This window comes from Varroa destructor, unplaced genomic scaffold (assembly GCF_002443255.2).
Source record: "Varroa destructor unplaced genomic scaffold, Vdes_3.0 BEIS01000006.1, whole genome shotgun sequence".
Classification (NCBI taxonomy): domain Eukaryota; kingdom Metazoa; phylum Arthropoda; class Arachnida; order Mesostigmata; family Varroidae; genus Varroa; species Varroa destructor.
The window spans coordinates 8,624,948-8,637,893 of NW_019211459.1; the positions used below are offsets into that span (position 1 = coordinate 8,624,948).

Below are 12,946 nucleotides of genomic sequence, written 5' to 3' on the forward strand. Positions count from 1 at the left end.
AAACTGTGCCCTTTAAATGTTGAATGCTTAATAAGGAAGTATCTGGCCTTGGCTCAATGCATAAGGATGCATGTGACTTTATTTATATAGGACAGTTCGCCCTGTTAGACCTAATAGTGCCTCAGTCGTTACGGATGTCTGGAACGAGTCGTTCTAATAATCGCCTAAATTTAGGAAGCCCACACGACCTAAATGACACCTTAATCAGACTATAGCATTATTTTTGATCATGGCTTTCTCATCGTGTTCGGACCAATAAGCCATTTCTGAATTGTCCTAACCGTCATGTCCATCAATATATGATGAAAAATTTGTTTTTAGACCGCGGTGAAGATGGTGCGGCACTCGGCAACGCTGATCAACTACACGTAGTTGTAATTTACTTAGAATAAAAATGGTTCAATTGACCATTTCACTACTGGACGCTTTTATAGACTGACAGTTATAATTAAAATTAATAAACTGAATTGTTTATTACGCGATTGCTCAATTGCAGATATTATAACTTCAAGCTCCACCAAATGCTGAACTACAAATATAATGATATGCAACGAGTGCTAAGACCATTTTTATTATAGATCTATATAGCTTACGCTGTACTAGAGTGATTAAGGCTTTGAAGCGGCAATTTAAAGATGATATCATACATTGTCTATTGCTGTCTGTTGCTTATTGGATTTAGAGAACTTGTCAAAGGGTAGTCTGTACCGGGTAGAAGCTATTGGTCTTAATAAACGCTTCATTGAAATCGAGCTCTTATGATGAGCATTTTTCTTCTGCTTCCTGCAGAGCTTGAGATGGGTAGAACTTTAGTTCATAATTAGACTAAATGAATGGTGCTTGATACAGAAAGGCAACGTTTTAGTCACCAGCGCGGAGGCGGTACCACGAGTTTTTATACAGCAGTAGCCCATATATAGACAAACATATTAATTGCAATGAGACTTGTAGGCTTTTTGCGATAGGTTACGACAAATGATCTGTAAAAATCGTTGGTAACGTGATGTTCGGCCAGCTTGGAGCTCTGGCCATCTCCAAAGAGATGGCCAGAGCTCCAAGCTCGAAGTATGCGTTATGGCACCTTATTTCCAGCAAACTATACCTCTATATATGTGTACGTATGATGTTGCCATATATACCAGCAACAAAAACAACCACGACAATAACGATTCAGCATATGATCACTGTGAGCTCACTCCATAGAATTCGCAGCGGCGTCAGTTAGCCTCTACCGCACTATACCTGCGCAGCGAGCAGAATTCTGTGGCTACGCAGTCCTGCATCACGAAACTACTTTCGCTCGGCATTGATTAGGACGGCAATAGCGGAACGCACAGCCCTTGCCCCTCTCTCTTTTTGTCTTCCCGCTTCTACCTGCTCGATCCGCAAGCGTACCTAATCCCCTAGTCCAGATAGTATGTAACCGTCTGGTCCCCTGCTTAGTCGATAGGCAGTGTCATCGTGGTCTGTCCTGGACAGCTTAATGCCTGCAGTTTATGATTCAGCGGTAGCGGTCCTACTATTGCCGTTTGCTGATTTAATTCTCTGGTAATGACCTTCTACCTTGATCATGCATCCACTAGCTGCTGTTGGAAATAGTTGAGCAGGTTTTTTCAAACAATCATTTATTGAAACTTTGCAGCGGAACGCCTGTGCACTCAGACAAACCAGTGTGGCCAGTAGCAACGGGAATAAAATTCCATAGTAATTTTCTACTTGACTGAACCACCGCTAAACGAGTGTCGGGAAAACGGGCAGGTAAATACAAAAACGACATCGCAGAAGATCGTACTGTAAGTGCTGAGAATTTAAGTGCAAGCTATGCGAAAGCATGCTAAGATGCTATGAGATAGTCTGATTTTATTACTATAGCTTGTTGATGCATACAATCTTTTTTACTGCAGCGTGATGACGCTACGCTGTTGGTGCAGCGGTTTAGATCATAAAATCTCCATCGTTGTAGAACTAGCGTTGCCATTTGTTTGAGCTGACATGAAGATGGATACATATAGTAGTAGGCAATATATGTAGATATATGGAATGAAAATGACGGTGATTTCTTCTGTCATATAAAAGAAGTGGATAAACGCAATATAAATTAATTTCGAACAGACATTATCTACAGAACGAAGCCAATTTTCTCTTAGTATGTACGCCATACATTTTACATATCAATGAACAATTGATTGAGTTATCTACATTGCTTTTGTTTATGTGACAAAGCAAGCCATATGCTCTCTGTAGTTATACGTATTCTCTAGGTAAGCATTGCAACTTACTGTCTTAATATTGTCGTTGTGATTGAACATTCGGGTTCTTATATTTTGTCACAATGCATAAAAAGACTAGAACTTAGCAGAGCAGCGGAAGTTAGTCAGGAACGAGAAAAATTATGCGGATTGTCGGTTAAGGACGAGGCGTGGAAATGTATACATAAATACGAGTCTCTTTGAAAAGGACAAGGACTATTACGAGCAACCCTCTGTGAGATGTGCGCAAGATACAAACAGTGATAGTCGTGATACACGCAAGCTATTTTGCCAAATACTTTCTTAATAATACATCGAAATTATCAAGTACGCTGTCATTGTCGGATAATAGTCACGCGATAGGGTACTTTTTGCAACCATCGTTCCTGATCGAGCATAAGCAACACAGTACCTATATGTTTTTCTTGTCTTAAAATTTCTCGGGCTCTGTTATAAATGCTTACCGTTAAATTATCAATACCAGCGCTGACGAATCATAATAACTGTCGTTAACTGTTCTTCTAGTTGTTGAAGAACATTTCTTTGGGTGCTGTTTTAACGACTGCGAAAACTCGAATGCGATGTCCGTACTTGGTCCCTTCGGTCAATCTGGCCCCTTCTATTCTCCTTAACACGTCAGATTAGACATATATTATCCGCGTTTACAGTAAAAAACAGGGTTATCTGAACTACGGTTTTCAGCGATATGAAATATAACATCTGAGTCTATTTGTTTGCTTCTTGTAAAAACGACACATATTAAATGTAATAATATTTAGATTAGAGACACGTCGTGAGTGCATACATTAGCAATTTTACATTTTGACCACCCCTTCTCCCGGTGTCGGAAGTGTGGAAGCCCTGGCATCTGAAACTGAATAAGATTACCTGATCTGTCTTTATGGAACACTAACAATGATAAGCTACTGAAGCCAAACAAATGCTTCGAGTTCTACGTTCGGTTTTGCCCCTGAGCGTTGCCTCAAGTTGCTGACCCGTAGCGTGACACAAAGCCCACACCCGCCTTTAAACCCAAATCTCCTCGAGTATTTCTAAGTTCAGTAGGCAAGTACTATTATCGCAACTAAGTACCACAAGCGGGTACCAGATATTAAATGAGATTGTAAATCTCAAGTATATTTTCGGTAATCCTTGCGGTGTAGCGCATAATCCTGCCTAAAATGAAAAGAACCTGGTACAATGAAACCTCCTACATAAAAAAAACCTAGTCCGATCTCGTCAAGTATCACGACAACTTGCTCGTTTGCTACGAAATTTCCAAATAATTGCAATAGCGTCAGATGGCTATCCAGAGTCCACAACCGATCTAAGATAGAACGAGAAAGACTTTAGCTTTAGTGTTGCCTACGAAACCAGCTTAAGAGAACGGTGACGACTCACCCTTGAGATTACTACTCAGGTTTGACAGTGTCTCGTTTTATGACCGAGAACCATTAAAATGTGGACGCATTCACAAATAGAACAATGCGGCTCGAGCATTGTATCCTTCGACGTTCGAGCATTTGATAAATTCACTTAGACTATGTTTGAACCGTGAATCTACCAAATGGACGTTTAGTGCATCGGAATTAAAATTAAGCACCGTAACATATCCGGCCGCATAGGCATTAACTAAAATCTCTAAAATCTATACTTTGTCAAATGTGTGTTGACAACTAACACCATAAAGTCGAGCATCGTAGTTGCTTACCCTAAGTCTTTCACTCAAGTACATACATATGTGAGAGACATTAACGGCCTTGTGCATCGTGGAAACCTTTACATTACTGAGAACTCTTGCTTTTGTTTACGTATCACGCTGGCAAGACCTATACGAATAAAGAAGAAACAATACCAGAAAAGAGATTGATATTGAAGATTCAGGATTCGTTAGCAAATCAAATGAGGATTACTATAAGATACGTAGCAAGTGTAAGCCTATAACGAACGTGACTATGTTTTTAAATTCGACGATACTGTAAGGTCTTTGTGCATAAAGAAGCTGTTTCTATTTTCTAAATCTAGAACTGAATGCTTTAATTCAAATATTCGAACGAACTGGCGCCATATTTTAAATTTTGTCATAAGCACAGCAACGGCTCTGCATCGACTACATCGAATGAGCAACGTCACTATTTATAATTGAATTTCATATCAACTATCTGCCTATAAGATATTTTTGCTACTGAATGCAACCAGGTATCCCAAGATTATATAATCTGTTAGTTCGCCGCCGAGCGACTGAGTTTGGAACAGTTACCGCGACCGTGGTCAGACAAATGTAGTTGTCTATATTAGGAAATATCGATTACCAAGTTACAATTAACTGATGGATGATTGAACGCTGTTCGCCACATTCTACACGAGTGAAAAAGCCAAAATCACTGGTATAAACATGACACGCATTGCTTAGACGACTTACAAGGAACAAACAATACCAAATAACCAATACTGTAGAAGCAACATGAAACAATTCGCGACCTCAAATACACAGACGACATGGTTTCTTTGCAGATGCGGTTAACATAGAATTCAGCTTAAAAGTTTATTGTGTTATATAAATCAGGTCGAAAATTTGTATTCCGAATTTGGTGATCGATGCTTTTGACATTATTATTATCTATTGTGATTACTGGCGAATGTGTCACGATGAGGTTTATTTTCGATAGGCGTACGTATGTTTAACGCCGACTTAGAGTAGGCTTGAACACGGGAAAAATAACCGACCTTATTTAATTGTTATTATGTTTTTTTTTCAATCGTAAGTTTTAACGGTGAATCCTAAAACGAGCTACATTTACCGATCGTAACGCTATTCCGACTAAAGACATAAATCACTTATTTTGACTGTTTCAGTTTTAGGCTGGCGTTTGTAGGACTGTTTTTGATCTTAGAGATAAGATTAAGCTAGTTGAATTAACTCTATGTCTAGAAACTCAGCAGCCTCTTAACTATTCGTTTGCTCGGGCGTGTTTCAATTCCTGTACATGTATATTTTTATTTTCTCTCAAAATCCGTGCATAGACTTCTCTTATATATTCAATACATATTATACCTATTGGCACGGTAGGATTTTTTTCAGAAATAATGCATTTTTGCGCACTCTTATCTTTATTAAATCTCTCCAAAGTACGACACTGTCGCAGGGCTTTTCTTGTTTCCTGCTGACACATCGCCAGCGACAACACCTTGGTATTATAAATGCAGGGGTTTCTGCGATGTTGACCTAGCACACAGTCACTATCTAATTCATAATAGAGCCATAGGTTACGCCACAGGGCAGCGACTACTATAAGGATATCCTGCGTACCTATCTGTGTTGCTTGTTATTACGTAATCTATATTCCAGCGAAACCAATGCACTCTTTAAAATAAGCCTAACGCCACTCTATCGAGTGGCGTTGCAATAACATCGTCGTTGCTGTTATTTTTTTCAACACAGAGACTATGTGAAAGATCTAGCGGTCAATTTTTGCTATAAAGAACTGGGTCCTGCATACCCGTAGGTGGTCGGATATCAGTGCTATAGAAAGTAGCCTGAAGAGGCTGAGCCTTTACAAATTCGTCTCTGGCAAAATCAGATGTCAAAATCAATCGGCATGTTGTATGATGATCATACATTCAAATTCGGAACTAGTGGTAGAAATTTTACTTTAAATGTAGCGTCAACTGACTGATCACACGACTACGGCATCACTCCATATGCTGCGCGTTTTTGTCTCTGATGCGTTTGTTGACCGAACCTTATATCGTTGCCCAGGCACACGCTGTAAAGGGAACGAAAGCTGCATCTGGATAAAGACTGGCATTTGAAAGAAATTTTGGTTGTATGTAGCGCGTTTTCTCAACGACGCCAAACAATTAGCATATTTAAATTGGGCTCGAATAGTAGGTCAAAAGACTTAAAAAGGCAAGGGTTTCAGAAGGTCAAGAAAGACAAAAAGACATGTAAGCTAAAAATATAATAAACTTTGAGGTTTTTCTGGATAGCCCGACTGATGATGAATACTCTTTTTTCAAAAACCGTTACTGACCTTTATGCTGAAATTCTCAGGTCATCAAAAATGGCCCTTTGTGCAATCCTGTAGGTGAATCTTCAGATTCCCTCAGTTTAATTTTTATGCTAAATTTTCCGCTTTGCCCGCGTGAAAATCTTTTTCGGCGTCAAAAAGTGATAATTCAGTCCGGACACGCTCCACGCGATTCTTTTAAAATATCGTAAAGTATGCTATAATGCGTACGGTACCTCTGCTCGCTTAGTTTCCGTACATATAACTAACTATGCAAAAAATCGCATAGCCTGCGCGAACGTATTCAGAGGAACGCGGGGTGTTGTCGTCAAGTATGCGCACTGCAATGGGTGGTTTCGTCAACGATCTTGTTTTTCCTCGACGTTGATGTTTTTGGTGACTTCGGCATTAGAACAATAAATGATCGAGCAACATTTTATGTCGCTTCGTACCGTAACATAGTAATATTAGTGATAATTGAAATAGCAACGGCATGCGTTTATTATGTATATATTACGATGCGTTTTGTGGTGTGTCTGGTGCAACTGAGTGATAATGTCGTGCACTAAAGGGCCAATCGGCAGAGCGAAGGTTAGACATATACCGTTATTCAGATAGACAATAGGTTAGCAGGATGGCGCACCAAGAAGCCATCGAGTACACCTGTATCCAATAGAATTTTGACGATTTCATTCATCATACAGCGACTGCGAATATACAGTCATACTTTACAAGTGTTAAAATAAACCATTATGAGAATTTCACTTAAAGGCCTAGTGAATGATATTTCTTTACAGTATAATTCAATCTCTATATGATATAGAGTTCAGAGAACGTCTGTAAGATATATCCCTAATTGATATGCTAGCATATTGATACCAGCGTGAAACGTTGGACTGTTTGGCCTGCGCTTTCTGACTGCCAGGCACTATGACCTATCCAAGGATGCAAGGACGCTCTTGAACGCGTTTCCTAAGTGCTGTTTACAACTCATTGTTAAGCCGTGTTTTTGACGTGAATTAGTCAACGCGACGTCACATTGCAGCAAAAAAAAAAGTCGTAAGGCTAGATTCTTCCAGTAAGTCCTTTTAAAAATATGTCATTGTGTCATACACATCGCTCATGAGCAACCTATATACATGTTTATATGCGGTGGATTATAAATGTTAGCTTTTCGATAGTCCCTACGACAACATAATTTTTAAGTGAAATTCCGTTTACGTTTTCGCACCTTTGGTAAGCACTCGGCCAAGCATGGTACTCCCAAGGAATATCGTTTCCGTGCTATTTGTTTGTACCGTTTACTATTTTTAACATCTATATAAACAATTCTGAGTTCAGCAAATTAGGCATATTATGCATTACTGCAAGTCTAAAGGGACGTATTTAATTCTGAATACTAGATTCAGTTTAATGGATATCTGTCTTGAAAATATCTTAAGGATAGGGTAAAGGAGAGACAATGCATCTGTGCGCCGTTTGCCGTCGTCAGGTGTACCCCACAGAGCAACTGCGGGTACTCAACGAGCGTTACCACAAAAGCTGTTTCCGCTGTAGTGCATGTGGCCTCCTCCTGACTCTGCGCACCTATATATCACGAGAAAGTGTCCCATTTTGCCAGGCTCACGCGCCACCACTGCGATCATCGGCAATCGTAGACACGCCCGTTATGCAGGTACTTTTAGATGCATAATATATATCTAGAACTTTAGATACTTAGACGTTTTCATCGGTATCCGTACTCTAACGACTAATAAAAACTTAGTTAATATTAAAAGCTTTACGGATCATGAATTGAATAGACGGCTATACGTAAGTTAGTCGAACAATTTTGTCTGTACGAGTGAGCAAAAGCATAAATAGATGACCTAAGTGTATGTGTGTATATATATATATATGAAGAACTTTATTAATATTCCGCACAAGACCCATCCTTTAACCTACATACACATGCTTGACTGTATGTAAATTCGCTACTTTGATCACCGTATATTTATGTTTATATAGCTTACGTTTTAATATAACCTTTCTAAAGGAATTGAGTATGAGGCTAGGTCTGTAAATTACGTAAATCCAAGGCTCAATGCGATTGCATCATATATGCACCTGATATTTATGTTTTTTCGTCCTACCGCAGGTGGCTGCCAAAAGCCAGCAACTCGTGTCGCAGTTCCACTACCAGAAGGATCTCGAGGAAGTCATTCGGGGGCATGCTCTATCGGTGCGTAGGAAGTGGGTAATGAAAACTTAGAGATTCTTTTAAGCATTCGCTCCGTCGGTTATATGGAATATTTGTATTAGGCCTTAACAAGGTTAGCACACTTGGTTATTCCTTCTATATGAACAAGTCCTCGGAATAATCTCTTTTTGGTATGGAATCAAAGACTTGACCTCAATATGACTCTAACTTGGATAGGTCGTGCTGTGTCTTTTTCCAAAGTACTTTAGTAATGATTCTTTAATTACTTATAACACTAATATTATTTTATTGAAAATTTTAGATTTAACACTTTTTTTTGCCAACGTTAAGATTTAAACCAGTAGGCCAATTAGTTATAATTACCACGACGCCCGCACAGAGATGCGCATCAGCCACCGTACTACTGATGATTATGATTAATTATATTTATAGTGAAATATATCTGAAATTGACATTGTAAAGTTTTTATCGTCCCGCGAAAATAAGGGATGAAGAATCCATTTGAGTTTGTTCTAAACATTGTCTTTATATGTCATTACCTGATATGATACACACCGAGACAATATTTAGGACTCGGTTTATTAAATTATTCAGTTTTAACCTTTCAATAAAATAAGTCACATTATCATTAACCTTATCTAAATAATTATTTTCAAAGTATATTTAAAAATATGAATGCTTTCGGACGATAAAGGTGGTTGATGACATAGAGACAATGCGAGTAAAGAAAATGGGCAAACTTATATCTGACGTTTCGTACACGGGAATCCTTCGGCGAAAAAAGAACATGGAGGAAAAGCGGGAAACTACAGAACTGGTCAAACGGCAGTCGTCATCCTCATTTGGTTCGTAACGGCCGCCATCCCTCGTAAGCAGGCAAACTTGATATTGACTGTATGGTAATAATAGTAAGTGATACAAGAATAGGATTTTTTCAGTGTCTTCTAATTTTTTTTAGGATTTCAGACTTTTGCAGAGATATTATTAGGCATTCAAAGTAATTTGTCTTTTTCTCCAGGCACGACAGCACTTTTGTACAATGCTTTTAACGGACGTCCAGTAACATTAAGCAACATTGAGCCGAACCAAGAAATAGGATCCATCGCCGACTTCGAACCTTATTACGATGAAGATGAAAAACCTATCTACACTTTGACTAGATACGTGTCTGGTTCCAGTTCGAATTGCTGGCGGAATCTCATTTATCACTCTAACGGTAGAAATGACTCTATTTGACTTAGCCATACGTACTGCATTACCTTGAGCATACATTATTGTGTGTACGGCCGAAGATATAACATTAATCTGATTCGGTCTACAGCACGTAAATGATTTAAGAAATAAATTCTGCTTAATGGTTAAATACAGTTACCAACAAAATAATATAAATAAAAGTTGCTATTAGCTATAAAACATCTATAAGACACAACGTTGAGTCTGTGCGTGCTTCACGATTGAATTTTGTAGGTTCAAACACATGTGGAGCGCGTAGCGTCGATAGCAGCACACCTGAATCCGATGGATCCTCACTGTTGCCGTCGCGACCTACGTGCGTATCCACGGGTCGAGTTTATCGTGCTGTATATGCTTACGACGCTCAGGATCCAGAAGAAGTCAGCTTCGACGAAGGCGACCTTCTCATTGGTGAGCGTTATACCACTATATTCCGTAAATGTTTATGTTTAAAGTGTACATCCATACAGACAAGGCTCCGTAGAATCAAATATGGCTTTTCGTCTCTAGAAAGACAAGCCTTGTAGAAAGCCTGCGACAGCTAAGTTGTAGAAATGCAGCCATACTTCTGGTTGAGGGCAATGTTATGTGCGTACCAACATTTAATCATTATGCTGTAGCAGTTTACTATATAGGCCCGGCTCTCTTAAATTAAATTTAATGTTAATATTTTGTGAATGCTTTATCACGCTAGTCCTGTTCCGTGTATTCCTCTTGTATGTCTTCTAGCTTACATTGTCTAGGTTGATCTTGTTCCGACAGGACAATAAAACATGCCACGAATCTTAGTTTTGTTCACAACATTTATTACATTATTGTAACTACGAGTAAGTGGTATTTTAGACTAAACTGAGAACTTCATTGACCTGCGTTACTCTACCGCTATACTGTGCCTCCATGCTAACTGGCAGGTGAGAATAAAAATGGTAAGCTTTTATTATATTAAAAGCAAGTGTCTTATTTTCTATGATCATCTACAGCACATAAACTCTATCGAGCTTAAGGTGTACAAACTTATAACTGGTCTTATGGCCTATATATACTGTTTTGGTTTATTATGCGTCGGTTTATAGTCATACATCATCAACCTGCTTACTAAAGTCGCAGGCAGATTTATGGCTACGCACTGAACGTCAGCGATGTTCGTTACCATAGAACACGTCACTAAACTTCAGCGATATCATCTAAAATAGCTTTTCAGCCCAGGACGTATTCCTCAATACTCATAGAGTTAAAAATGTACATGAAATATTTGCAGGCTGCACTACGATCCAGTCCGGATGGACAACGTGCACCGTTCAGAGAACGGGCCGACGGGGGTTAGCTCCAGCGATCTACATCAAGCCCGTATGAGAGCAATATTCACAAGTTTTTCGAGCGTCTGTCAACAAATTGTCATTGCAACGATGAAGGCACACGTCAGAATTGAAGTTTCCGTATGCCAAAGTATTGTTCTCGTTGTTTTCAGCCTTATTTCATGGCCTATTCTATAAATGTTAGGGTATGCAAGCAAACATATTCCTTAAGAAATTTAGTGATTTCTTAAGGAATATGTTTGCCCCACTGATAAAGGTACTATTAACTGAAGTCAACGTTAAGCTCTGTCTAATATTGATATTTATATGCAATGGGTACATCAAATGCAATAATAAATCGAAGACGTATTAGGTGGATGTGCTACGCCCCCGCAGGCAAAGCACATAAACGGTGCGTCGTGTGCCGATGAGCACTTGACTTGTTCTCAAAAACTGTCTTTTTTTAACTTAATTTTATGGTAAAAAATTTATTATAATAATAAAAATTCATAATAATAACAACATTGTACGTTGCCTTTCGTTACAACTAAGTGCGTGAAAAACTAGCTGAATTCGTAATCGTTCGCAGACACGTAAGAGTTGCTAAAACAGATATGTAATTATACGAACAAAAACTACTTTTCTACATGTTGTTTTTATTAAAGTGGTATACTATGTAAATTATTTGAATAGTAAAGTTAAGTAATTTAGAATAACGGCTTAAATCGTTTGGCGCCAAATGCCTCCGTTTGCATAACAATATCTTCTGGGATAGACATCTTGTGCAAGTCACAAGAAACGAGTAAAATTATATTTACGGATGAGCTTCGACGAAACTAACTAAGACGAAGGTCGAATCTCGAGGAGTGCCCTAATCTTGTAAAATCTTTCCCTATGCCGTGACCACAGCAGCCATAACCTTACATAGCCTAAACAAACGATTGTTTAGTATCATTTAATGTCATGAGTCGTACCCGATAAAATTTTGTTGATTCTAAAATATAGTTGGGACCATGAGCACTTCGGATCTAGCAGAAATTAGTTAGCAAATCGCGCACACAAATGGCGCACAGCGTCCGGAAGCTCACTGAAAAGATAGACTTTTATTTTTCCTATTAATAATGTTGCATTCTTAACATATCCACCGTAGGACAAAGCTCCGTTGGATACATTTAAAAGCATATTTTCATCAATCATATTAACAACAGCGAGCTTATCGTAGAAGACTTTCGATTCAAGCAGCGATTAAACAAGCACACGAATTAAGTACACGACTGATTGCTGGCATACCTGAGGCTATGCTTGCCAGTCATGCTCTGAGAACCTATTTCTCTTTCTTTCACACACAGAGTAGGGCAAAAGTCATTTGACAGACATATATTGTCAATGTTATCGTAAATAATGTATGTATGTACATGGTAGTTGATTAGAAAGTTACTACTACAATTCATTTTCGGAAAAATTAATAAAAAGTATGCATCAAATTTTGAATGCTTTGTCTCGATGTTACGATTGTGAATGGATGAGAAGCTATGAGGTATACTCATTTCAATTAGGCAAGAACTACTCGTGAAATAAACAAAGGAATCTGACGTACATGGTATACTTTCACCCCTCTGTCATAGCACACAAATCAATAGATACTTCGCTATGTATATACCTAGCATAACCCTAGCGAGGCGAATTCATCGTTCAAATAGGATATTTTTCAACAACGTAGCATTTGTTGCAATATTTATTTATTCATTTACTTTATTATTTTCAGTATATACAGTAGTACGGTCATGTGCTAGGTTTGAGATAGAACAGCGCTGCGAACTGGACCGTTCCTTCTTTCCCTGTCCTGTATGATTATCGTTTTATTTAATTTCTCAATTATGTTTTCACACACACACACACACACACGCACACACATTCGCACACACACACGCACATAGAGACACACAGACACACACACAC

The 12,946-nt window shown here is 38.6% G+C and overlaps 1 protein-coding gene across 13 annotated transcripts; it reads left to right on the forward strand.

The window, feature by feature from the left end:
• The first annotated feature begins 1,387 nt into the window (after window positions 1–1,387).
• LOC111252603 (LIM and SH3 domain protein F42H10.3-like) lies at window positions 1,388–11,440 on the forward strand. Of its 13 annotated transcripts, none has more exons than XM_086992277.1 (9): window positions 1,388–1,548; window positions 1,643–1,793; window positions 7,702–7,934; window positions 8,397–8,495; window positions 9,154–9,304; window positions 9,478–9,675; window positions 9,927–10,103; window positions 10,604–10,618; window positions 10,951–11,440. In XM_086992277.1, the coding sequence occupies exons 3-9, from the start codon at window positions 7,722–7,724 to the stop codon at window positions 11,043–11,045; spliced, it is 948 nt and encodes a 315-aa protein (XP_086848403.1). In that variant the 5' UTR covers window positions 1,388–1,548; window positions 1,643–1,793; window positions 7,702–7,721; the 3' UTR covers window positions 11,046–11,440. The 13 variants fall into 13 exon arrangements, 12 of the variants coding, with proteins under 12 accessions (XP_086848403.1, XP_086848402.1, XP_086848401.1 ...); XM_086992276.1 differs by having other exon boundaries at window positions 7,707–7,934; XM_086992275.1 differs by having other exon boundaries at window positions 1,643–1,758.
• Window positions 11,441–12,946: the final 1,506 nt, after the last annotated feature.